Source organism: Hyperolius riggenbachi, chromosome 1 (assembly GCF_040937935.1).
Source record: "Hyperolius riggenbachi isolate aHypRig1 chromosome 1, aHypRig1.pri, whole genome shotgun sequence".
Taxonomy (NCBI): domain Eukaryota; kingdom Metazoa; phylum Chordata; class Amphibia; order Anura; family Hyperoliidae; genus Hyperolius; species Hyperolius riggenbachi.
Window position 1 is genome coordinate 667,401,767 of NC_090646.1, and position 27,415 is coordinate 667,429,181.

At 48.9% G+C, this 27,415-nt stretch overlaps 1 protein-coding gene across 1 annotated transcript; it reads left to right on the top strand.

Moving 5' to 3' along the window:
- Window positions 1–24,062, top strand: LOC137561095 (C-C motif chemokine 18-like). The gene is made up of 4 exons (XM_068272346.1): window positions 1–118; window positions 13,566–13,683; window positions 14,971–15,046; window positions 23,457–24,062. Exons 1-4 carry the CDS (start codon window positions 46–48, stop codon window positions 23,466–23,468), a joined length of 279 nt encoding a protein of 92 aa, XP_068128447.1. The 5' UTR covers window positions 1–45; the 3' UTR covers window positions 23,469–24,062.
- Window positions 24,063–27,415: the final 3,353 nt, after the last annotated feature.

Consider the following 27,415-nt stretch of genomic DNA (forward strand, 5'->3'; position numbering starts at 1 on the left):
CAAGGAATCCTACCGTTTCCCAGAGATCTTTTCACATAACGGACGATGTCATCCCTGCGACTCCTCACCGCCGCGGCCCTCATCGTGGTCTTCATGGCAGCCACCTGTCAGGGACACGGTAAGAAGCCTCTATAGAAGTTGTTTCGGAGGCAGCACTGCTTACACTGTAGTAGATTTTAACCTACTGGCCCTCATTCAATTGACTTTTTCTTCTAAGTTGCCTTCTAGGTGATATTTTCATACCTCATCAATAAACTCCAAGGGTTCTTCCGATTAAAGAGAGACTGAAGCGAATAAAAATTGCTTTTTTTACCTCGTAGTTCGCTTCAGTAGTCTCAGTAGAGGTAAACCGCCGCATCCCCGTGGCAAAACGAGGGCCCGTTCTCACTTGAGCGGGAATTGTGTGATTCCCGCTCAAGGCAAACCGCTACAGCATGTAACACATGGCATTGTTCTCACTGCCGCATTTGCGGTTAGCGTTAACCGCAAACGTGTTACATGCAGCGGCTTGATTCGCGTTTAGCGATCGCGATTAGCATGCATAGCTCCAAAACCACCGCAGTGTCTAGTGATTTTTCCGCATTAATCGCAGGAAAATCACTCCCGCAAAGTTTTGCGATTCTAGTTGTGAATGGGGCCTTAGACACCCCAAATCCCCGGGGGAAAATCCAGGGAGCGTTTCCTGAAAGAGACAGAGCTTTCTGCTGTAGCTCTGCCTCTACTGAAGATAATCGCCGCGGATTGCCGCCTCTCCCCGCCAGTGGTGCTCAGCAGAGCTCGAATATTCGAGTAGCTCGAATATTCGAGCTCTTTTTCAGCTATTCGAGCTCGGTATTCGAGCTCCGAATAGCTGGAGCTATTCGAATGGGCTATTCGAGTGAACTCGAATAGCCCATTCACTATTCGCGCCATTCGAGCTAACAGCGCTATTCGAGCTCGAATACCGAGCTCGAATAGCGTCATAGCCCAGATTGATGTCCTTAGAGCCAATCAGAGGGCTCCCAGGCCCTCTGACGGCAGCCAATCACTGAGGGGGACCCTGGCCAGCCCCTACCCTATAAATAGTGGCCGCCATGTTCTGTTTCTCCGTCCTTGCCCGACTTTGCACAGAGAGAGATCTGCTCCTTTGTGCGTTGGCTTAGCAAGAGCTTTATTGTGGTCATTTACCTAGCGTTTTTGCTCACATACACCTCCTATATACACCTATATTGTTGTTAGTTAGACAGAGGCGTATCTAGAGGGGTGCAGGCATGGCTCTTGCCATGGGCGCCACAGCAGCATGGGCACCATGTCTGCCACTGTGCTGTATTGCCATGCAAGCCCAATGCCTTCTAGTCACTCAGACCTCAGATCATATTATTCTGTTATCTGGGGAACATTGCTAATTAACTTATGTAGGGTGCACTTGGCTTAAGTTAGAAAAGGGGACAGAGAGGTAATAAGAAGAAATATTTCCAAAAAAGTAAATTCAGCAATATGTGAGCCAAAACAACCATGGGCAACCATAACACATGTACACGAGAAAATATGCTGTTTTTAGAAGGGAAGGGGGCTCTGACCAGGAAAGGGGGGGGGCGCAATTTTAGTGTTTGCCATAGGCTCTATATTACCCAGATACGCCCCTGTAGTTAGATAGACATTGTATTTTAGTTAGTAGCTTTTGTGTTACATAGAGAGACTCAGACAGCTGCTGCAGGCTTACAGCTTTAGGCCTCAGGGCCTTGCCTGTGTGGGCAGCTGTTCTCTCATGTCCTCTGTTTATTTCTCATCTATACCAGTATTTCTGCTGTCCTTTAGTACTGATTGATTGTATTTTGTATTGTAGTTATATACTGTAACTGTACTAGGACACTCACTCAGTCACTGTTCATAGGCTACTATAGGCTGACCAGGCGTCCTCTTTTGCCCGGACAGGTCCACTTTTTCAGACCTGTCCGGGCAGTCCTGCCGGGATTTTGAATTGTCCGGTGAGAGAGCCGAACAGGAGCTGAACACCAGCGGCAAAAGAGCCGCTTGCAGAGAGAGAGAGAGACGAACAGGAGTCAGAAGAGCCGCTTGCAGAGACAGAGAGCCGAACACGAGTCAGAAGAGCCGCTTGCAGAGACACTGTCTCTGCAAGCGGCTCTTCTGACTCATGTTCGGCTCCCCAAACGGCTCTTTGGCAATCAATCCCTGCTGCACTGCTCTGCTCCGCCCAGGGGTGGACTGGAGAATTCGCTGGCCCAGAGGAGGAGAAGGATGGAGGACAGAGGAGGTCGGGTCGGGTCCACTCCAGACACAGCCAGCCAGTGAGGAGATGCAGAGATAGCGTGGTGCACCTATCCTCATTTGAAATGGCAGAGACTGCCAGAAGAGTCCAGTCCTGCCTCGTGTCTGCAGCGTTCTTGCAGAGTGCCAAGTGTCCCCCTCAGCTCAGTCCCAGCATCCTGGCTCTTGAAGCTCCCATGGGACAGGGACACTGCACACTGGCCGTGCAGACACCACAGACACTCTAACTGGTAAGCCGACACGTCTTCTCTCCATTTGTCTTCTGTGCATTGAACAGGCAAGCCCTGCTAGCACAGCCCACATCTGTCTCCTGTAACCCTTCCATTGCTGGTATTAGCTGAATGAATCAGCTTGTTGCAGCACTGGTACATTGCATTTAAAGGAAACCTCAAGGCTTTTTATAAAAAACAAACAGATCTTATCTGGGGCTTCCTCCTGCCCCTTGCAGCCTATGTGTCCCTCTACTCCCAGACGTTATTCTGGGGTCCCCTCCGTAGCAGTTGGCGACCTGGTGTGGCCGGGAGCATTATGCGCAGGTGGCATGGCTGTGTGCAGTTGCAGAACTGGCCAACCTCACCAGGTCCCCGGCTGCTATGGAGGGGACCCCTGGATAACTCCTGGGAGCAGGGCTGAGGTGAGGGACACATAGGCTGCCAAGAGCAGGAAGAAACCCCAGATAAGATCTGTCACGCTGGTGCTGTGTGGCCTGTGGGAGCAATTCTCATTGCATTAGTGGGGAAATCTGCTGCCAATCTGATAGCATTTGTGGGGAAATCTGCTGCCAATCTTATTGCATTTGTGGGGAAATCTGCTGCCAATCTCATTGCATTTGTAGAGAAATATGCTGCCAATCGGATTCCATTTGTGGGGGAATCTGTTGCCAATCTCATTGCATTTTGTGGGGAAATCTTCTGCGAATCTGATTGCATTTTGTGGTCGGTCGGCCCTCCCATGTGGTCTGGAAAAAAAACTGCTCTCCATGCCCGCGAAGTTGGACAGCAAACTGCTAAGGTCTTGTATATTTGGCCCCACCCATGACCACGCCCACATGCTGTTGTGATCGTCCTCTTTTTTGGAAATCAAAATATGGTCACCCTAGGCTACTAGCTCCTGCGTGTGCGTGCAGTGCACTCACTGTCTGTGTACTGTACACACACTCTATTTCCTTCTGAATAGTTATATACTGTAACTGTACTAAGACACTCACTGACTGTCACTGTTCATAGGCTACTAGCTCCTGCGTGTGCGTGCACTCACTGTCTGTGTACTGTACACACACTCTATTTCCTTCTGAATAGTTATATACTGTAACTGTACTAGGACACTCACTCACTGACACTGTTCATAGGCTACTAGCTCCTGCGTGTGCGTGCACTCACTGTCTGTGTACTGTAGTGTACACACACTCTATTTCCTTCTGAATAGTTATATACTGTAACTGTACCAGGACACTCACTGTCACTGTTCATAGGCTACTAGCTCCTGCGTGTGCGTGCACTCACTGTCTGTGTACTATAGTGTACACACACTCTATTCCCTTCTGAATAGTTATATACTGTAACTGTACTAGGACACTCACTCACTGACACTGTTCATAGGCTACTAGCTCCTGCGTGTGCGTGCACTCACTGTCTGTGTACTGTAGTGTACACACACTCTATTTCCTTCTGAATAGTTATATACTGTAACTGTACTAGGACACTCACTGTCACTGTTCATAGGCTACTAGCTCCTGCGTGTGCGTGCACTCATTGTCTGTGTACTGTAGTGTACACACTCTATTTCCTTCTGAATAGTTATATACTGTAACTGTACTAGGACACTCACTGACACTGTTCATAGGCTACTAGCTCCTGCGTGTGCGTGCACTCACTGTCTGTGTACTGTACACACACTCTATTTCCTTCTGAATAGTTATATACTGTAACTGTACTAGGACACTCACTGTCACTGTTCATAGGCTACTAGCTCCTGCGTGTGCGTGCACTCACTGTCTGTGTACTGTACACACACTCTATTTCCTTCTGAATAGTTATATTCTGTAACTGTACTAGGACACTCACTCACTGACACTGTTCATAGGCTACTAGCTCCTGCGTGTGCGTGCACTCACTGTCTGTGTACTGTACACACACTCTATTTCCTTCTGAATAGTTATATTCTGTAACTGTACTAGGACACTCACTCACTGACACTGTTCATAGGCTACTAGCTCCTGCGTGTGCGTGCACTCACTGTCTGTGTACTGTACACACACTCTATTTCCTTCTGATTACTGATTGATTATTGTAATTTCTGGTTGTACTTACTTTTACTACTTACTGTACTAGTAGGGACACTCAGTCACTGTTCATAGGCTAGCTCCTGCGTGTGCGTGCACTCACTCACTGTCTGTGTACACACACTCTATTTCCTTGTGATTATTACTACTGATTATTGTAACTTCTAGTTGTACTTACTGACTCTGTAACTACTTACTTACTGTACTAGACACTCACTCAGTCACCTCGCCCACCAACCCACTCCATTAAAGTACCCCACTTTTCACCCGCCCTTTTAAAAAACGTTTGTGTTTACGCCCAAAACATCGAAGATGTCTGGAAGTGGCAGCCAGCGCGGTTTGGGCAAGGGGAAGGGCAGCAAGGGAATCAGGAGGAGAGGGAGCAGCATTGTGGCAAGCCGCGGGCGCGGCCGCGCCACCATGCACAGTTCCGCAGCAGCAGCGTCAGTGGCTAACATTCCTCCTATAGCCACTGGCCGTGGACGCCTTGGGCGCCGCCCAGCAGGAGCATCTGCAACTCACGCTGTAGAGACACAGCAGCAGCAGTGTGTAGCACCTGCTCCGATTTTCCTCCAGCCGGGTCGGAAACGTCCCATTGAGGAAAAGGATGCAGACACTGTGGTGCAACTGATGACGGAGGATGAGCAGCCCGCCATCAGCTCTGCATCCGAGGCCTCCACCCTCACCACCACCACCACCACCCCTGTTCGCAGCAGCCACCCAGCAGGGCCTGGGGAGGAGGCCAGTTCACCGTCAGTCGCCGACCTGTCACTCAGCACTCTTTTGACCCCAGGCATGATGAGTCAATTGTCTGCTGTTGTTGGCGATTTGGAGGAGGAGATGCTGATGGGCACTTTGGGGGATGAGGGATTGGACAGCAAGACTGTGGCGACAGTCAAGCAGCCCATCCATGCATCAGGAGAGGAGTTTGGGGGGTCATCATCCCAGCAGGACATGTTTCAGGAGGGGGAGGATGATGATGACACGGTGACAGACAGAGACTGGGTGCCACCAGCTCCAGGGGATGTCGTCATCAGCAGCTCTGAGGAGGAGGAGGAGGATGCGCTTGTGGGCCTTGCAAGGAGGCGCATCATTGCAAGCATTGGCAGCAGTAGGCAGGTCCCCCAGCCTGCTGGTGTCTCAGCAGCAGCAGCAGCATCTGCCAGTACCACCACCAGCCGCACCCAAGCCCCCCCCCCCCAACCACCACAGGGAGACAGGCAGCAGCGGTTCCATGCCGTAGGGGGTTGTTTTTGTCACCAATCTGGCGCTTTTTCACCATGCCCACAGTGTACAGCAAGTACGCCACTTGCAACCACTGTCAGCGGAAGTTGAGCAGAGGTGCAGACCCCTTAAAGTTCAGCACCAGGTCGCTCATCAACCACCTTGCTGCGAAACATTTCCACCAGCATGAGGAGTTCCAGAGGCTGAAGGCATCTGGTGCTGGCAGTGGCACCACACCCATCACTGCACAGCCTTCAGGAGCAGCAGCAGCAGCAGAAACAGCAGCCACCCGCCCTCCTGCTCCTCCAGCAGCACCAGCAGGAGTGCGGAAACGCACTGCTCCTCCCCCCTCTGCAACTCCTGCCGCCGACACTGAGGCCTGTTCTGGCAGCCAGTCCTCAGTGGCCTCCTCTGCTGTGTCTGCTGATTCCCGTGCCAGCAAAAGGCCACGCCAGAGCCTTTTGAGCGAGTCCTTCCAGGGGGTGGTTAGGGCTCTGCCTCCCAGCAGCCGTCGCGTGCGGCAGCTGAACGGCTTGCTGGCACGGGCCATGTGCTCCCAACTCCTTTGTACACGCTCGTGCAGGAGGGGAGCGACATTCGTGCGCTGCTTGCTTGCGCAGCCCCAGACTGGCAGCTCCCCAGCAGACACTTCTTCGCCCGCAAGGCCATTCCTGCACTGCACCGCTTTGTGATGGCCAATGTGGAGCGAGGGCTGGTGCACGCGGTTGGTGAAAGGGTCCACGTCACCATGGACTCCTGGAGCAGCCGCTTCGGGACAGGCCGCTACCTGTCCTTCACTGTCCACTGGGTCAGCTTGGTGGAAGGGGGTGAGGATGGGAGAGCAGCAGCGGGCACAGCAGCAGCAGCAACACAGTGGGTGGTGCCACCCCGCAGGGTCGGGGGAACTGCAGCAGGTTCCTCCGATCCTCTGCCATCCTCCGGCACACCTGGCCAAACCCCCCGCCTCAGCAGCAGCGTGAAGGCCCGCCACTGCCAAGCGCTGCTGCACTTGGTCAGCCTTGGGAAGACCAAGCTGACGGCAACCCATGTGTTGGCCAAACTCCAGGAGCAGGAGAGGATTTGGCTGACCCCCAGAGGCCTCAGAGTCGGAGAGGTGGTGGCCGACAATGGGGCCAATCTGGTTGCCGCAATAGACAGGGGAAACCTGACCCACATCCCCTGTCTTGCCCACGTGCTGAACCTGGTGGTGCAGAAGTTCTTGCACACCTACCAGGGGATGGGCGAACTGCTGGAAACGGCAAGGAACGTTGTGCGTCACTTCCGGCGCTCGGCTGCAGCCTGTGCGAGCCTGGAAGACGTGCAAAAGGAGCTGGAGCTGCCACGCCATCGGCTGATCCTTGACGTTCCGACTCGCTGGAACTCCACCCTGGCGATGTTGGAGCGTCTGGTTGAACAGAAGCACGCTGTCAACCAGTACCTTGCCCTGGCCACTGTTTCCGCCGCTCAGAGAAGGGACAAGACCAGCAACATCCCGTCCATCGTCCCCGATGATGACTGGAGGCACATGCAGCAGGTGTGCTTAGTGCTGGCTCCCTTTCTGCAGGCCACTAACATGGTGAGCAGGGACCATGCTATGGTCTGCGAGTGGGTGCCCCCGGTTTGTCTGCTGAACAGGGCCCTCGATGCTTTGCTGGAACAGGGAGCGGCAGCCTTGGACCAGCAGGAGCGGCAAGCAGCTGCACAGTCCACCTCTGAGGGGGAGGAGGAGGAGGACTTGGTGGAGGTCCCTGACCTTGCTGCTGATGAGGGGGAGCAGCACAGCGCAGCTGAGTTGGTGCGGGGGTGGAGAGAGGATGAGGCTGACGAGGCAGAGGAGGAGGATGAGGACAGCACTGCCATCGATGTGCCAGCACACGTGGCCCGCCTCTTCCCAATGGCAGCGCACATGCTGGCGTGCCTGCGCAAGGACCCCAGGGTGATCCAGATGAAGCAGAGGGAGGACATCTGGATCAGCATGATGTTGGACCCACGCCTCAAGGGGAAGTTGAGCCAGTTCCTGCCGACTGCAGGAGGAGACCCAGCGCAACAAATAAGGAGCTTGCAGCAGGCCTTTGTTGAGCGCTTGGAGGAAGCCTTCCCCCAGCCTTCCACCCCCACTGTCCAGCAGCCAGCACAGAGGCAGCAGCAGGTGCCTGCATCCAGCAGCAAGCGCCCCACAGACCTGCTGTCTCTCAGCCACGAGCTCTACAGGACTGTAGAGGCTCTGGCAGCAGTGACTAGAGAGGAGGTGCATGCAGCAGCATCCTCCTCCGGTCACAGCCAGCGCCTGACCCGCATGGTGGCTGACTACATGGGGTCCTACAGCGGGCTTGACAGCGATGCCCCTGTTGATCCCATGGAGTATTGGGTCAAGCGCCTGGAGATCTGGAGCGAGCTGGCACAGTACGCCCTGGAAGTGCTGTCCTGCCCCCCTTCCAGCGTGCTGTCCGAGCGCTGCTTCAGTGCAGCTGGTGGCGTGGTCACCGAGAAACGCTCACGTCTGTCTCACAAGTCTGTGGACAGACTGACGTTTCTCAAGATGAAGCAGGCGTGGGTGGAAGGCGAGTTCCTGGCCCCTGTTGTCGGCGAGAGGGGGACATGAACTGGCTGCCGGAACTTAGAACCATCGTTAATGTGCCTTACCACCCTTTACCACCTCCTGGCTCCTGCTCACTAAGCCAGCCTGGTTCACTTTAACTATTACGTCGCCTGCAGCCACACATTTTACAACTACAGTGGGCTGCTGTGTACTGCCCTTCTGCTGTCTGTCTGTGTTTCCCACTGCCAGGGTACACAGATTTACATTCTGCTGCCACTCTGCCACCAGCTATTACGTAAAAAAATAGCTATATCTGTGTAATTGGTTGTAAAACCAAAACTACAAAACCATAAAAAAAAAAAAAGGTTTAATTTTTCTGAGGTGCCCGGGTTGAAAACTGTGTTGTCCCAGTTGTGTATTGGACACGATGTGGGCTGCACGACCGCTGTCTGGGACCTCCTGTTGTGTTTATTTACAGCCCTGGTATCACCCGTTAGGTACCAGGGCTATTATGTCACGCTGCCTGCCTGCTGCCACACTCACACTACTCCTCCATTCCTCCTGCTGCTGCTGCTGTCTGTCTGTGTTTCCCACTGCCAGGGTACACAGAATTACATTCTGCTGCCACTCTGCCACCAGCTATTACGTCAAACAATAGCTGCTCACATTACTCCTCCATTCCTCCTGCTGCTGCTGCTGTCGGTCTGTGTTTCCCACTGCCAGGGTACACAGAATTACATTCTGCTGCCACTCTGCCACCAGCTATTACGTCAAAAAATAGCTATATATCTGTGTAATTGGTTGTAAAACCAAAACTACAAAACCATAAAAAAAAAAAATGGTTTAATTTTTCTGAGGTGCCCGGGTTGAAAACTGTGTTGTCCCAGTTGTGTATTGGACACGATGTGGGCTGCACGACCGCTGTCTGGGACCTCCTGTTGTGTTTATTTACAGCCCTGGTATCACCCGCTAGGTACCAGGGCTATTATGTCACGCTGCCTGCCTGCTGCCACACTCACACTACTCCTCCATTCCTCCTGCTGCTGCTTCTGTCTGCCTGTGTTTCCCACTGCCAGGGTACACAGAATTACATTCTGCTGCCACTCTGCCACCAGCTATTACGTCAAACAATAGCTGCTCACATTACTCCTCCATTCCTCCTGCTGCTGCTGCTGTCTGTCTGTGTTTCCCACTGCCAGGGTACACAGAATTACATTCTGCTGCCACTCTGCCACCAGCTATTACGTCAAAAAATAGCTATATCTGTGTAATTTGTTTTACAAACAAAACCAAAAAAAAAAAAAAGGTTTAATTTTTCAGAGGTGCCCGGGTTGAAAACTGTGTTGTCCCAGTTGTGTATTGGACACGATGTGGGCTGCACGACCGCTGTCTGGGACCTCCTGTTGTGTTTATTTACAGCCCTGGTATCACCCGCTAGGTATCAGGGCTATTATGTCACGCTGCCTGCCTGCTGCCACACTCACACTACTCCTCCATTCCTCCTGCTGCTGCTGCTGTCTGTCTGTGTTTCCCACTGCCAGGGTACACAGAATTACATTCTGCTGCCACTCTGCCACCAGCTATTACGTCAAACAATAGCTGCTCACATTACTCCTCCATTCCTCCTGCTGCTGCTGCTGTCTGTCTGTGTTTCCCACTGCCAGGGTACACAGAATTACATTCTGCTGCCACTCTGCCACCAGCTATTACGTCAAAAAATAGCTATATATCTGTGTAATTTGTTTTACAAACAAAACCAAAAAACCATAAAAAAAAAAAGGTTTAATTTTTCAGAGGTGCCCGGGTTGAAAACTGTGTTGTCCCAGTTGTGTATTGGACACGATGTGGGCTGCACGACCGCTGTCTGGGACCTCCTGCCTGCTGTGTTTATTTACAGCCCTGGTATCACCGCTAGGTACCAGGGCTATTATGTCACGCTGCCTGCCTCATTGACTGCCTGCTGCCACACACTCATCCTCCTCCTCCTGCTGCTGAATTTACCTCCTGCTGTCTGTGTGTTTCCACTGCCAGGGAGCACATACAATGGCGCTTCCAACATGCGTGCGCCACCAGCTATTTGTTACGCTCAAAAATAGCTGCATTTCTTTAAAAAAAAATTGAAAAGAGAAATAAGTGAAGAAGAAGAAGACGATATAGAAAAAGAAGGAGAAGAAGAAGAAGGAGAAGAAGAAGAAGAAGGAGAAGAAGAAGAAGAAGAAGAAGAAGAAGAAGAAGAAGAAGATGAAGAAGATGATGAAGATGAAGAAGAAGAAGATGAAGAAGAAGAAGATGAAGAAGAAGATGAAGAAGAAGAAGAAGAAGATGAAGAAGAAGAAGATGAAGAAGAAGAAGATGAAGAAGATGAAGAAGATGATGAAGAAGAAGAAGAAGAAGAAGAAGAAGAAGATGAAGATGAAGATGAAGAAGATGATGAAGATGATGAAGAAGATGAAGAAGAAGAAGAAGAAGAAGAAGAAGAAGAAGACAATATAGAAGATGAAGAAGAAGATATAGAAGAAGATATAGAAGAAGAAGATATAGAAGAAGATATAGAAGAAGAAGAAGAAGAAGAAGAAGAAGTATATACAGTACTGAACAAAATTCTGGACACAACTTCTCTTTCCACCTTTTTTTTTTTTTAAAGGAACATCCCCACATAATCACTTGCTGTTGTTACTTGGAAAAAAAGATGTTTCTTGCATCATTCACCCTCAAAACAAGTGTTGGAAGCTATTTAAGGCCAATTCGAATAGTCAGCTCGAATAATGAGCTCGAATACCGACTCGAATAGTGAGCTCGAAGTCCGAGGTTGAATCGAATAGTAAAAATTATTCGACTCGAATATTCGACTGACCTCGAATAATTTACTATTCGAATTCGACCAAACTCGAATTTTAAAAAGGGGTATTTGAGCACCACTACTCCCCGCATCTCTCACTCTTCCTTCACAGAGAGGGGCGGGGAGAGGCGGAGATCCGCACGCCGATTGACGCTAGTAGAGGCAGAGCTACAGCTCAAAGCTCTGCCTCCCCAGGCAGCAAAATTCATGACTTTGAAAGTCGTGGATGTTTGCACTGGGATTTGGGGGATCTAAACCCCACGTTTTGCCGCTGGGATGCTGCGTTTTACCTCTACTGAGACTCCTGAAGTGAAGTACCAGGTAAAAATAGCTATTTTTATTCGCTTCAAAGTCTCTTTAAAAACCAGAGCAATTTTCACATTTCAGTGCTGCATTCATTCATCTGCCAATAATCTTATCAGTCATTATCACACTATAATGATCAATAGCTTGTTTTTTTTCCCATTAATTAGGCTTTCTTTTGGGGGTACTTTTTGCTAAAAATTATTTTATTCTAACTGCATTTTAATGGGAAAAATAAGAAAAAAATAGAAAAAAATAATTATTTTTTCATTTTTGGCCATTATAGTTTTAAAATAAAACATTATACTGTGGACTAAAGTCATACATTGTATTTGCCCATTTGTCCTGGTTATTGCAAGATTTAAAATATTTCCCTAGTACAATGGATGGCGCCAATATTTTATTTGGAAATAAAGGTGCATTTTTTCAGTTTGGCGTCCATCACTAATTACAAGCCCATAATTTAAAAAAATAACAGTAATATACCCTCTTGACATACATATTAAAAGAAAGTTTAGTCCCTAAGGTAACTATTTATGCATTTTTTTTTATTTTCATATTTTGTTATTTACTGCTAAAGTTTTATTAGAGTATTTATGGGAGAGTGTGGGAGATAAGGAGGAGTTAATTTTAAATTATGTGTACGTCTTTTTATGAAAATAAATGTATGTGGGTGTAATTTCTCTATTTGGCCACAAGATGTCCTCACACTTCTTCCTGCTGCATACTACCAGTATGTGAACAGGAAGCAATGCGTGTAAGTGTAACTTTGTTTCTTACAATGACCGCAGGCATCTCATTGCTGCCAGCAATCATTAACACAGGGACTTAGATCAATAAGTAGTAACTGCGTTCCTATTCATTGAACTGCCCTCTAACGATTGGCAGCATGAACGAGCACGGGAGCTAGTAGGAGTGTGCAGCAGCAAGGGACGAGTTTCTATGCCCTGCGAGGTGTAGAGGTATTTTGCAAGGACGTAGATACTCGCTGCGGTGAAGGGGGGGGGGGGTTTGTTGGGAGTGGTTATACCACAAGCAATCAAGATAGCCCTCCAAATAATTTTGGTAGTAATTTTTCACCTACTTTTTGGTACTTTTTCAATTGTAGAGTATTGAAAAGTTTTTCTAAGAAGATGAAAAGCGTATCTCCTACGAGGAAACGCAGGAGAAAATGTTAATTGATCAAGAGCCACTGTCTTTTGTATTTCCCATTTTACCAACTGGTTTTATTCTATAACACACCAAGCAGAATGCTGCCGGATTTTTCACTAAACAACCACTGTTGACACACTGAAGAGTGTTTTTTAATCTGTTTTCATTTAAAAAAAAAAACAAAAAACAGTGATCGCTGCAATTTTGCTTCGATTTTAATGTGAGACAATGGGGGTATGTTTTTTAAAATGAAAACAAATTGAAAAGTGTCCTATAGTGTGTCTCTGCCCTTAGCAAGCTCAGAAAAAAACTAAAATCCTTCAGCAGACAGTATTTATGCACATAATATGATGTATACATGTGTTTGGAAATTCAGGGGGAAAAAATAACCCTTAAAAAAATGGTTCAGCCTCTTGTTTCCTACTTATCTGATCTGCAAATGCCTGGACGACATACAAATTCCAGACAGATAGAGTCCTGGCTGATATTCAGACATGGGACCCAGCACTACTGCAAGGCTAGAGAGCTCCCCCTATGGTCACTATGGTGCTGTGTCACTGAATCATAAAAGATCTACTGAATGTTTTTGAAACTGTGTAAAAAGAAAAAAAAAATTGTCCAGCATCCTGGCTACTTTTTGAGCGTATGTAATAAAAGGACGCCTCGAAATTTGGGCACCCAGGAAAGCCTAACCTTAACCACACGCCAACCACCCCGTCGTGTCCTATCGCCATAAAAATAAGATGTTGTTTTTGAGCCACGGCCATAGTTGCCCATTGAAATAGTGGCATTGGGGTGTAATTTGGGCACATATGGCGCCTCATAAATATTGGTGCCGCTATTCTTCCCCTCAATACCGCTATTGCAATGGGTGCCTACGGCGGCACCCCACAATCCCCAAATTTCCTGCTTCCACCTTCTGGTGTCCCTAATTAACCTCGCTTGTTTTACTCTTCCAGTGATCTTTTCTGAGGGAGAGACAATTATGTGTTGCCTGAAGACAGGAAAACAAATCTCGTCACGCCTAGTTAAATGCTACAGTCAGGAGTCGTCCAGCTGCATCAACCCTGCCGTCATGTGAGTGTCTTCATCAGCCTTTCTCAACCGCTGTTGTCTGGTGGAACTCCTTTGAAAGTCTTTGCTTCATACACCAATATATCTACTGCAGCATTTGTTACAATCATTACCCCCTCCCCCTCCAAAGAAAAGAATAAGTAGTGCAGGAATCTTTACTCCCAAATATCACCTGCAAACCCCAAATAACAAAGTGCCCCGAATATCAAGGGCAAGATTCCACCCCCCCCCCCCCCCCAAAAAAAAACATACAATAATCATTAACCCATGTAACAAATGCAGTGATAATTTTCCCTACGTAAAACTGGTGCTTGTGTTCCTTCAAAATAATAAGTGTGGCCCCTGTACCCCCAGAGGAACATGGGTGACCCCTGTGAACCAAGAGGAACATGGGTGTTCCCTGTGTCCCCAGAGGAACATGGGTGGAAACAGGGGCTGCTCCAGGAAATTTTTTTTAGGGGGTGCTATGCAGGTGCAGGATCTTTTGTAGGGGCAGCTGTCAACTTGCGGCGCGCATAGAGCACCGCCGAAAAAAAGAGGGGGTGGCCAAAAGCAGGGGGCGTGGTCAAAAACCAGGACGCTGCCAAAAAGGGGCATGTCTATGCACTGGAAAGAAGAGTGTTAAATGGGGTCATGGTGTGCATGAACTTAGCAGTGGTGTAATTCACAGACAGTGGACATCAACAGCAAAACTTTGAATAATGCCTCCTGTCCTAATAAAAAAAGATGCACTATTTACTTTACATATAGCAGATTGTGAACTCTTCTGGAGGACAGTCAGAGTGACATGACTTTGTACTGTGAAGTGCTGCAAAACGTCACTGCTATATAAATACATAACAATGTGGTAGGGATATTTGACTATGACAGGATTAGATTGTGAGCTCCTCTGAGGACAGTCAGTGACATGAGTATGTACTCTGTAATGTGCTGCAGGAGATGCCTTTCATACTTAACGCATTTTAACTGAAATCTTCTTCCCAATGCACTGCTATGGAAAAAACGCATACCAACGCGTACTAATGCTATACATTCATCATGTTATATTCGTCACTGTAATTACTACGTCTGCCAATTCAGTATTATGCATCAATGTCTATATTTTGTGTATACCATAATCTATATTATTATGTACTTCATGTTTGTTCCTTACATTGTACAGCGCCACAAAATATGTTGATGCTTTATAAATCAATAATAATAAATAAATAAATATAATATGATAAATATGATAAATAAGTGTCCTCTGTATTCCTGTGGTTTTTTTTTGTTTTTTTGTTTTTTTACCAGACTCACCACTAGTAAGGACAAGAGGGTCTGTGTTGACCCAGATAGCGACTGGGTGAAAAAAATAATAGCAAGGAAGGTAAGTGTTGCCAAGACAAGATAACAAGAAAAGCAGGAAATGCTTCCTGCAGGGCGTGCAATGCATGAATAGAGGCACGAGGAAAAATGGGCGCCGGGTGAATACGATATAAGTGTAAATGATACATAATGTTGTGAATTGGGTGCCAGATCAAAACCAAAAATATTTACAGTGGTAATGAGGATAGTAAAACACTGGTAAATGTTACCAATATCTTACTATAACTAAACCCAACCCTACTCTCACACAGAACCCTCCCTCTTCTGATTACTAACCCTAAACCCCCTTCCTGACGCCTAACCCTAACCACCCCCCTTCCTGACGCCTAACCCTAAAACCCCCTCTCTGACGTCTAACCCTAAAACCCCTTATCCTGACGTCTAACCCTAAAACCCCCCTTCCTAGTACCTAATTCTAAAATGCCCCTTCTTGACGCCTAACCCTAAACCCCCCTTCCCGATGCCTAACCATAAAACCCCCCTCCCTGACACCCAACCCTAAACCCCCCTTCCTGACACCCAACCCTAAACCCCCCTTCCTGATGCCTAACACTAAAATCCCCCTTCCTGATGCCTAACCCTAAAATCCCCCTTCCTGATGCCTAACCCTAAAACCCCCCTTCCTGACACCTAACCCTAAACCCCCCATTCCTGACGCTTAACCCTAAAACCCCCCTTCCTGATGCCTAACCCTATAACCCCCTTCCCTAACGTCTAACTCTAAAGCCCCCCTTCCTGATGCCTAACCCTAAACCTCCTTCCTGATGCCTAACCCTAAACCGTTCCCTTCCTGATGCCTAACCCTAAAACCCCTTTCTTGACACCTAACCCTAAAACCCCTCTTCTTGATGCCTAACCCTAAACCCCCCTTTTTGACACCTAACCCTAAACCCCCGTTCCTGATGCCTAACCCTAAACCCCCCCTTCCTGATGCCTAACCCTAAACCCCCCTTCCTGATGCCTAACCCTAAACCCTTCCCTTCCTGATGCCTAACCATAATACCCCCTTCCTGACACCTAACCCTAAAACCCCCCTTCCTGACACCTAACCCTAAAACCCCCTTCCTGATGCCTAGCCCTAAACCCCCCCTTCCTGATGCCTAACTCTAAATCCCCCTTCCTGATGTCTAACCCTAATATCCCCTTCCTGACACCTAACCCTAAACTCCCCTTCCCGACACCTAACCCTAAACCCCCCCCTTCCTGACGCCTAACCCTAAACCCCCCCTTCCTGATGCCTAACCCTAACCCCCCCCCCTTCCTGATGCCTAACCCTAAACCCTTCCCTTCCTGATGCCTAACCCTAATACCCCCTTCCTGACACCTAACCCTAAACCCCCCCTTCCTGACACCTAACCCTAACCCCCCTTCCTGACACCTAACCCTAATATCCGCTTCCTGACACCTAACCCTAATACCCCCTTCCTGACACCTAACCCTAAACCCCCCTTCCTGACACCTAACCCTAAACCCCCCTTCCTGACACCTAACCCTAAAACCCTCTCCCAACCTTATAATTTTCAAAATGATAAATTTCAAAATCAAAGTTTTATAAAACGAAAAATATTTAAAACACTTTAACTTTCTAATTTTCAGAACAATAACAATGTCAAAAACTATAAAGTCCTAATGTAATATTTATCAAAATGTAAAACCCCTTCTACCCCATTTTTTATATTAATAGTTAAATAAAGTACCTAGCTGACTACTAGGTACTACTCCTATTGCCAGGAAAGAGGAAGTAGCAGGCGGAAGTTCTCTGCCCTAGCTCCTCGCTGGCAGTGACGCATTGCCATGGCAACTGCTGATGCGTCACTGCTAAACAAACCAAACCGCAGCTTTCACTGGTCTAAGCATGCTTGCAGTCACTGTGATTGCATTATACTGTGCAGGAGGCTCCCTAGTAAAATAAAAATGCTAAACACAGTTTATGCTGGCTTGCCTTTCATATAGGTTCAACCAAGTCCGAGAAATTACTTTATTTATTTTTTTTTGCGATGGGGCTGGTCAACAACAACAGGTAAGAAGTTTGTGCGGCGGCATCTAGGGTCAGGCATCAGCTAGGGCGTTTGTGTGTGTGTGTGTGGGGGGGGGGTTTAGGGTTAGGCGTCAAGTAGTAATTTCGCTGCGGGGAGGTTAGTTTTAGGCATCAGCTAGGGTGTGTGTGTGTGTGTGGGGGGGGGGGGGGTTAGGGTTAGGCGTCAAGTAGGAATTTTGTGCGGGGAGGTTAGTGTTAGGCATCAGTTAGGGTGTGTGTGTGTGTGTGGGGGGGTAGGCATCAGGGGAAAGTTTTTGAGGGGGGGGGGGGGGTTGGCGTCAAGAAGAAAGTTTGTTTTGGTGGGAGCGGTTAGAGTTATGCATCACCAGGAGGGAAGGGTTCTGTGTGAGGGTAGGCTGAGGTTAAGCCATAGTAAAATGTTGGTATTTAATGCCGATATTTTAGACTTTTACTATTTTACTATCAGAATTCCTGTGTGCCCAAATTTTCATGCCCCTTTTTTCGATAGACGCTTGGATAAACCTGTGCGATGCATCTGTATGGTCTTGTCTCCTGCAGTGTCACCCACATACAATTCATTATATCATAAGTTTATTTTCACTTTGGATTCCCTTTAAAGAGACTCTGTAATGAAAAAAGTTCCCCTGGGGAGTACTTACCTCGGTAGGGGGAAGCCTCTGGACCCTATCGAGGCTTCCCCCGTCCTCCTGTGTCCCAGGCTGTGCAATATTTACCTTTTCTGGCTCCAGCAGGGGCGCTGTTGTGCCTCTCCGCTCGGAAATAGACGGAAACAGACAATTTCTGTCGGGTCTGCTCTACTGCGCAGGCACCGGAGACTTGCTCCTGCATAGTAGAGAGGCCCGACAGCGATCGGCTATTTCCGCCTATCTCCAAGCGGAGAGCCGATACTGCGCCTGCGCTGGAGCCCGGGAGGTAAATATTTACATCCCCGCTGTTCGGGAGCTTTATCGCCGCCGCCGTGAAACCGAGAAAGACGGGGGAAGCCTCAATAGGATCCAGAGGCTTCCCCCTCCCAAGCTGAGTACCCCCCAGGGGAACTCCTATCGAGGCTTCCCCCACCCGAGGTGAGTACCCCCCAGGGGAACTCCTATCAAGGATTCCCCCACCCGAGGTGAGTACCTTCCCCCTCCCGAGGTGAGTACCCCCCAGGGGAACTCCTATCGAGGCTTCCCCCACCCGAGGTGAGTGCCCCCGGGGGAACTCCTATCGAGGCTTCCCCTACCCGAGGTGAGAGCCCCCGGGGGAACTCCTATCGAGGCTTCCCCTACCCGAGGTGAGTGCCCCCGGGGGAACTCCTATCGAGGCTTCCCCCACCCGAGGTGAGTACCCCCCAGGGGAACTCCTATCAAGGCTTCCCCCACCCAAGGTGAGAGCCCCCGGGGGAACTCCTATCGAGGCTTCCCCCACCCGAGGTGAGTGCCCCCAGGGGAACTCCTATCGAGGCTTCCCCCACCCGAGGTGAGTGCCCCCCAGGGGAACTCCTATCGAGCCTTCCCCCACCCGAGGTGAGTACCCCCCAGGGGAACTCCTATCGAGGCTTCCCCCACCCGAGGTGAGTGCCCCCGGGGGAACTCCTATCGAGGCTTCCCCCACCCGAGGTGAGTGCCCCCCGGGGGAACTCCTATCGAGGCTTCCCCCACCCGAGGTGAGTGCCCCCCGGGGGAACTCCTATCGAGGCTTCCCCCACCCGAGGTGAGTACCCCCCAGGGGAACTCCTATCGAGGCTTTTTGTCAGGTGAGTACCCCCCAGGGGAACTCCTATCGAGGCTTCCCCCACCCGAGGTGAGTACCCCCCAGGGGAACTCCTATCGAGGCTTCCCCCTCCCGAGGTGAGTACCCCCCAGGGGAACTCCTATCGAGGCTTCCCCCACCCAAGGTGAGAGCCCCCGGGGGAACTCCTATCGAGGCTTCCCCCACCCGAGGTGAGTGCCCCCCAGGGGAACTCCTATCGAGGCTTCCCCCTCCCGAGGTGAGTACCCCACAGGGGAACTCCTATCGAGGCTTCCCCCACCCGAGGTGAGTGCCCCCCGGGGGAACTCCTATCGAGGCTTCCCCCACCCGAGGTGAGTACCCCCCAGGGGAACTCCTATCGAGGCTTCCCCCACCCGAGGTGAGTGCCCCCCAGGGGAACTCCTATCGAGGCTTCCCCCACCCGAGGTGAGTACCCCCCAGGGGAACTCCTATCGAGGCTTCCCCCACCCGAGGTGAGTGCCCCCGGGGGAACTCCTATCGAGGCTTCCCCCACCCGAGGTGAGTGCCCCCCGGGGGAACTCCTATCGAGGCTTCCCCCACCCGAGGTGAGTGCCCCCCGGGGGAACTCCTATCGAGGCTTCCCCCACCCGAGGTGAGTACCCCCCAGGGGAACTCCTATCGAGGCTTTTTGTCAGGTGAGTGCCCCCCAGGGGAACTCCTATCGAGGCTTCCCCCACCCGAGGTGAGTGCCCCCGGGGGAACTCCTATCGAGGCTTCCCCCTCCCGAGGTGAGTGCCCCCCAGGGGAACTCCTATCGAGGCTTTCCCCACCCGAGGTGAGTGCCCCCCGGGGGAACTCCTATCGAGGCTTCCCCCAAGCGAGGTGAGTGCCCCCCGGGGGAACTCCTATCGAGGCTTCCCCCACCCGAGGTGAGTACCCCCCAGGGGAACTCCTATCGAGGCTTTCCCCACCCGAGGTGAGTGCCCCCCAGGGGAACTCCTATCGAGGCTTCCCCCACCCGAGGTGAGTACCCCCCAGGGGAACTCCTATCGAGGCTTTTTGTCAGGTGAGTGCCCCCCAGGGGAACTCCTATCGAGGCTTCCCCCAAGCGAGGTGAGTGCCCGCCAGGGGAACTCCTATCGAGGCTTCCCCCACCCGAGGTGAGTGCCCCCCAGGGGAACTCCTATCGAGGCTTCCCCCACCCAAGGTGAGTGCCCCCAGGGGAACTCCTATCGAGGCTTCCCCCACCCGAGGTGAGTACCCCCCAGGGGAACTCCTATCGAAGCTTTTTGTCAGGTGAGTGCCCCCCAGGGGAACTCCTATCGAGGCTTCCCCCAAGCGAGGTGAGTGCCCGCCAGGGGAACTCCTATCGAGGCTTCCCCCACCCGAGGTGAGTGCCCCCCAGGGGAACTCCTATCGAGCCTTCCCCCACCTGAGGTGAGTACCCCCCAGGGGAACTTTTTTCATTACAGATTTTCTTTCCTTAAATAGAGTCTGAAGTGTAAAAAAATATGACTCTGGGTCCTATAAAGCCTTCCTAGTCTCCTTCTGGTCCCCGCATTCCCCCGGAGGCTTCCCGTTAGTCTACAAACTATGGCTCGTAGACTGCTCTCTTCCATGCTGGGCTTGCTTCCGTAGTATTCGGAAGCACTCGGCTATTGTAACAATCGGTGTCAGCACCAGGGATGAGCAGAAACTACGCCAGTGCGAATTTACGCATCGTAGTTCATAGGCGAAGTTTCAAAACTTCGCTTACGAAATTACGCGTAGCGAAGTAGCTTACGCCCACTATGCGAACTACGAATGCGTTACTCGCGTCTAATTTTCCGCATGCGATTGTATGCATACAAATTTACGCATTGGAAAGGGAATGTACGCATAGAAGGGTTCCCAGTATATGCATTTATAAAGAAATTAATGCGTACAATTTTCTGCATACGGGCATAAGTATCCGCATACAGTACTTTTCACACTACGCGTAATTGCGTATTTTAACGCGTATTCTACGAAATGCATACGAAGCGAACATTTGTTTTTGAAGTCGTAGTTTGGCGAAGCGTAATGGCGTAAAACTACGCGTATTTCCAGCGTAGCGTAGTTGGCTGACTACGACCATCCCTGGTCAGCACACAGAGAGAATCTGATTATTGGTGATCTGCAGTATCACCAACAATACAGATATATACCTGATTATTGATGATCTGCAGAATCACCAATAATACAGATATATGACTAACCTCTGGACACCTGATAAAGTGTAAGTGTTTTGGTGCAACAGTAGGCTGTCTCCCGTGGGGCGGGAGACGCCGATAACAATGAGCATGGACCACCTGAGGAGCAGGTGGCCCTTGGCTGTGTGAGGACTATCTCCTAGGACAGGGGATAGAGATCACCTGAGAGCCATTGATTCCCTGCAATACTGGGAATCAGACTATACTGCAGCCAAAGGACTCCTAAGGGATAGAGCCCTTGGCTGTACTGCAGAGAGGCCTCTCTAAGGAGCAAGAGGTCCCTGCAGCTAACTGACACTAGGTGGAATAGTGTCACGGGTAGTACCGACAGGCTGAACACTCGAGGGATGAGTGACAGCCCGAGGGGTCGGGCAGGCCAGGTCGGCAGCACCCGAGCAAATGGTAATAACAGATATAAAGCACAATCCTAATCTGGGGTGTGAGGTCTCAACACCCAGAACTAGTCTAGAGAATAACACAGCACTGACACAGTGTTCCTAAGCTTGAGTGTGTGGTCCTTGGTCACAGCACCCTGGAACTGGTCTAAATGATAACACAGCAATGACACAGTATCCCTAAGCTTGGGTGTGAGGTCCGTAGTCACAACACCCTGGAACTAGTCTGAAGTATAACACAGTAGTAACACAGTGTCCCTAATCTTGGGTGTGAGGTCCGTGGTCTCAACACCCTGGAACTAGTCTGAAGTATAACACAGTAGTAACACAGTGTCCCTAGTCTTGGGTGTGAGGTCCGTGGTCTCAACACCCTGGAACTAGTCTGAAGTATAACACAGTAGTAACACAGTGTCCCTAGTCTTGGGTGTGAGGTCCGTGGTCTCAACACCCTGGAACTAGTCTGAAGTATAACACAGTAGTAACACAGTGTCCCTAGTCTTGGGTGTGAGGTCCGTGGTCTCAACACCCTGGAACTAGTCTGAAGTATAACACAATAGTAATACAGTGGTAATCTGGCTCATTGTGAATTCCCAGGTCCTCCTGGTTCTAACACACTGTGGGATCTGACTATGGTTTGAGTGCTTTCACGTAAGTGTTCGCAACGACAGACAACCTGAGACTGACCAGCAATAACTATACATAGAGCGGCGCTCCCCGGCGCCACCCTGCGCTGATAAACCAATAGCCGCCCGCTCTGAGATCAGCTGTCCAACCTGGTCAGCTGATCCCTCTTCGTTCGTTATAAAGGTTCTGCCTCTCAGCGCGCGTATTCCTCCATCTGTGTGCAGTGCACTAGAAGGCCCAGCCACATCAGACACATGCTGCCGCGTGTAAACCGCTGAGCTGAATGCGGAACCAGCCGCCTCACTGCCAGTCCGCGCGGCGGCTTTTCCGGAATCTATTACAGCTATGAAATAGAATCGTTTGGGGAAAAAATATTACCAAACAAAGCCTAGATTGTAATGATAAAAAAACAAAATACACATCACTAAGATGGCATAAGTAATTACAAAGTTAGTTGTGTATCAATGCAACCCAGGTTAAAGAGGAACTCCAGCGAAAATAATATAATGAAAAAAGTGCTTCATTTACAATAATGATGTATAAATGATTTAGTCAGTGTTTGCTTATTGTAAAATCTTTCCTCTCCCAGATTCACATTCTGACATTTATCACATGGTGACATTTTTATTGGTGGCAGGTGATGTCAGTGAAATGGAGATGCTGCTTGTTTTTTTGGCCGTTGGAAACAGCTGTAAACAGCTATATCCCACAATGCAATGAGGTTCACAGACAGGAAACTGCCAGGACCATGGTCCTGACATCACACTGTGGGAGGGGTTTCACCACAATATCAGCCATACAGCGCCCCCCCCTGATGGTCTGTTTGAGAAAAGGAATAGATTTCTCATGTAAAAGGGGGTATCAGCTACTGATTGGGATGACGTTCAATCCTTGGTCAGGGTTCCTGATCTGGTCTGTGAGATTTGGGGGGCAGCCCTTTCTTGGCAGGTTTGTTGTGGTACCACAATCAAACCCTGACTTGTATTTCTCAACAACTTTGTCCCTGCCTTGTTTGGAGAGTTCCTTTGTCTCGTGGGATGGTGTGATGCCTCTGGCAGAGGGCTGGTTCACACTTGGGCGATTTTCAGCGCTTTGCTGATTGCAGGTGATCAGCAAAGTGCTGCTGCTAATGTATCCCTAGGGGATCATTCTCACTGCAGTGTGAATCAAAATGCAAAATCGAGTGTCAACCGGGGGTGGGGGGGGAGTACTTTTACAAGGCACTGTATACTGGGGGCTACCTAATATTGGGGGGTATCTTTAGCTGTTGATATTGGGGGGCTACCTGGAGCACAAAGGTATCTTTTGGTGGGGCAATCAGAGCAGCTGTGGAGTCCTCTTGTTTCTAACTACATATTTCTGTTAGTATTAAGTTATATTGTCCCCGCTTGGTACAAGTTTTTACAGTTAAACAATGTTGATATTCTGGTTTGTGTATCTTTCTTTCAGAGACAATGCTAAAGCCGTCCCCTGAGGAATGCTGGGACATGCAGGTGGCTTGCTCCGCCCTCTGACGTCTGCTGTAGCTGTGCCACGCCTACACGATGTGAGGCTATTTCTCAATACACTGCTTCCTGCTTCCTGTCCTGCGGTCACATGACATCCAGTTCTGTCTCGGATCTCATTGTGTCACCTTCAGCCAGTTGTGTAACAGGACCTCCCTTCTGATATACTGTTTACACATATAGCACATTTATCAAACGTCTTCACCAAGTGTACCTGTCTACAGGGGAATGGAGGTCGCCATGTGGAAACAATTCACCTCACCTGTACTTTACTTAAAACAAATGGTTTATGGGAAGTTATGAAATCTGGATTGCATGCCAGTCTGGTTAAAATGCAATAGGGCCCGAGGCAAATTACCAGCGTAGGCTCTCTCTCTGCTTGCCATTCAGCCACTTTGTAATCATGCAAAAGTGGAGGTGCACACAGTGGTGGCACTTAGGCCCCCAGACAACCACCAGGCCCCAGGTATCTGCCTAGAGGCCTTGTGAGTGATGTGGAGTCAGCCAACCTTTACACGTCTATATTCAGTACAGTATACATTTGGTACGCTTGCTATTTTCATTTTTTTATCTATTATATTGAAAAATTTAATAAATATCATTTTATCATATAAGTTAGGCGTCTATTTGCTTGGGACATTTACAATTTTTTTTGGGACTTTTAAATCCACTCTACAGTATGTTTACAGCTGCCATCCCACAAAATGCAAATACATGAAAATGTGCCAGAATTAGGCGTTCCATTTCCAAAGCTAGCTTTTAATTGAATTTGAAAGATTACAAATTATGGTAGGATTAGGAGCTCCTCTGAGGACAGTCAGTGACATGACTATGTACTCTGTAATGTGCTGCAGAAGATGTCAGTGCTATATAAGTACATAATAATAATATGGTAGGACATTAGGCTATGACTATGGTAGGATTAGACTGTGAGCTCCTCTGAGGACAGTCAGTGACATGACTATGTACTCTGTAAAGTGCTGCAGAAGATGTTAGTGCTATATAAATACAGAATAATAATATGGTAGGACATTAGACTATGACTATGGTAGGATTAGATTGTGAGCTCCTCTGAGGACAGTCAGTGACATGACTATGTACTCTGTAATGTGCTGCAGAAGATGTCAGTGCTATATAAATACATAATAATAATATGGTAGGACATTAGGCTATGACTATGGTAGGATTAGAGTGTGAGCTCCTCTGAGGACAGTCAGTGACATGACTCTGTACTCTGTAAAGTGCTGCAGAAGATGTCAGTGCTATAGAAATACATGTACATAATAATAATATGGTGGACATTACAATATGACTATGGTAGAGATTCGACTGTGAGCTCCTCTGAGGACAGCCAGTAACATGAAAATGGCATGTTTGCACTTTCTTAGTTAGTGGTCTCCTATGGTCCAGTCCAGGAGAAGACAACTTAGTGCATTCTCCTGAGAGAGCGTCAGCACAGTGTCAGTTCCTCATCTTTTACTGAAGGACTGTGGTTCATACAGCCCTCACCATGTGCTCTGCATGATAGTAAACAAAGGGAAAGTACTATTAATCTATTGCATCATATTATTGTGGTAAACCATCATCATGCCACAACCAGAGGAAAAACTACCCAAACTCCAACAAGCTGCTAACACTGTGAGAAGGAGGAAATAAAGTCAGACCTCAAGTTCTGAGGAACAGGAAACAGTCCATCACCACAAGGACCCCCCCGGACACATCAGGATCAGAGGAGGAAACTTTTAGCGCTATATTAAAATATTAGCATTTGACTAGGGCTAGGCTGCTTACATGAAGAAGAAAAAAAATAAAAATAATTTAGCACACACAGCAGCTAGTTTACTATCAGTACAGGCGCAGAGTAACACCTTATACTGTGTACATACTGGGGGTAGCCGAGATCAGCACACACTGCAGCTAGTTTACTATCAGTACAGGCACAGAGTAACACCTTATACTGTATACTGTACATACTGGGGGTAGCCGAGATCAGCACACACTGCAGCTAGTTTACTATCAGTACAGGCACAGAGTAACAACTTATACTGTACATACTGGAGGTAGCAGAGATCAGCACACACTGCAGTTAGTTTACTATCAGTACAGGCGCAGAGTAGCACCTTATACTGTACATACTGGAGGTAGCAGAGATCGGTACACATTGCAGCTAGTTTACTATCAGTACAGGCGCAGAGTAACACCTTATACTGTACATACTGGGGGTAGCCGAGATCAGCACACACTGCAGCTAGTTTACTATCAGTACAGGCACAGAGTAACACCTTATACTGTACATACTGGGGGTAGCCGAGATCAGCACACACTGCAGCTAGTTAACTATCAGTACAGGCACAGAATAACAACTTATACTGTACATACTGGAGGTAGCAGAGATCAGCACACACTGCAGTTAGTTTACTATCAGTACAGGCGCAGAGTAGCACCTTATACTGTACATACTGGAGGCAGCAGGGACTAGCACACACTGCAGCTAGTTTACTATAGGTACAGGCACAGAGTAACAGCTTATACTGTACATACTGGAGTTAGCAGAGACCAGCACATGCTGCAACTGGTGTACTATCAGTACATGCACAGACTAACAGCTTATACAGTACATACTGGGGGTAGCAGGGATTAGCACACACTGCAGCTAGTTTACTATCAGTGCAGGCACAGAGTAACAGCTTATACTGTACATACTGGAGGCAGCAGAGATCAGCACACACTGCAGCTAGTTTACTATAGGTACAGGCACAGAGTAACAGATTATACTGTACATACTGGAGTTAGCAGAGATCAGCACATGCTGCAACTGGTGTACTATCAGTACATGCACAGACTAACAGCTTATACAGTACATACTGGGGGTAGCAGAGATCAGCACACACTGCAGCTAGTTTACTTTCAGTGCAGGCACAGAGTAACAGCTTATACTGTACATACTGGAGGTAGCAGAGATCAGCACACACTGCAGCTAGTTTACTATCAGTACAGGCACAGAGTAACAGCTTATACTGTACATACTGGACGTAGCAGAGATCAGCACACACTGCAGCTAGATCAGTATCAGTACAGGCACAGAATAACACCTTATACTGTACATAGTGGAGGTAGCAGAGATCAGCACACGCTGCAGCTAGTTTACTATCAGTACAGGCACAGAGTAACAGCTTATACTGTACATACTGGAGGTAGCAGAAATCAGCACACACTGCAGTTAGTTTACTATCAATAAAGGCACAGAGTAACACCTTATACTGTACATACTGGAGGTAGCAGGGACCAGCACACACTGCAGCTAGTTTACTATAAGTACAGGCACAGAGTAACAGCTTATACTGTACATACTGGAGTTAGCAGAGATCAGCACATGCTGCAACTGGTGTACTATAAGTACATGCACAGACTAACAGCTTATACAGTACATACTGGGGGTAGCAGGGATTAGCACACACTGCAGCTAGTTTACTATCAGTGCAGGCACAGAGTAACAGCTTATACTGTACATACTGGAGGCAGCAGAGATCAGCACACACTGCAGCTAGATTACTATCAGTACAGGCACAGAGTAACAGCTTATACTGTACATACTGGAGGTAGCAGAGATCAGCACACACTGCAGCTAGTTTACTATCAGTGCAGGCACAGTATAACAGCTTATACTGTACATACTGGAGGCAGCAGAGATCAGCACACACTGCAGCTAGATTACTATCAGTACAGGCACAGAGTAACAGCTTATACTGTACATACTGGACGTAGCAGAGATCAGCACACACTGCAGCTAGTTTACTATCAGTGCAGGTACAGAGTAACAGCTTATACTGTACATACTGGACATAGCAGAGATCAGCACACACTGCAGCTAGATCAGTATCAGTACAGGCACAGAATAACACC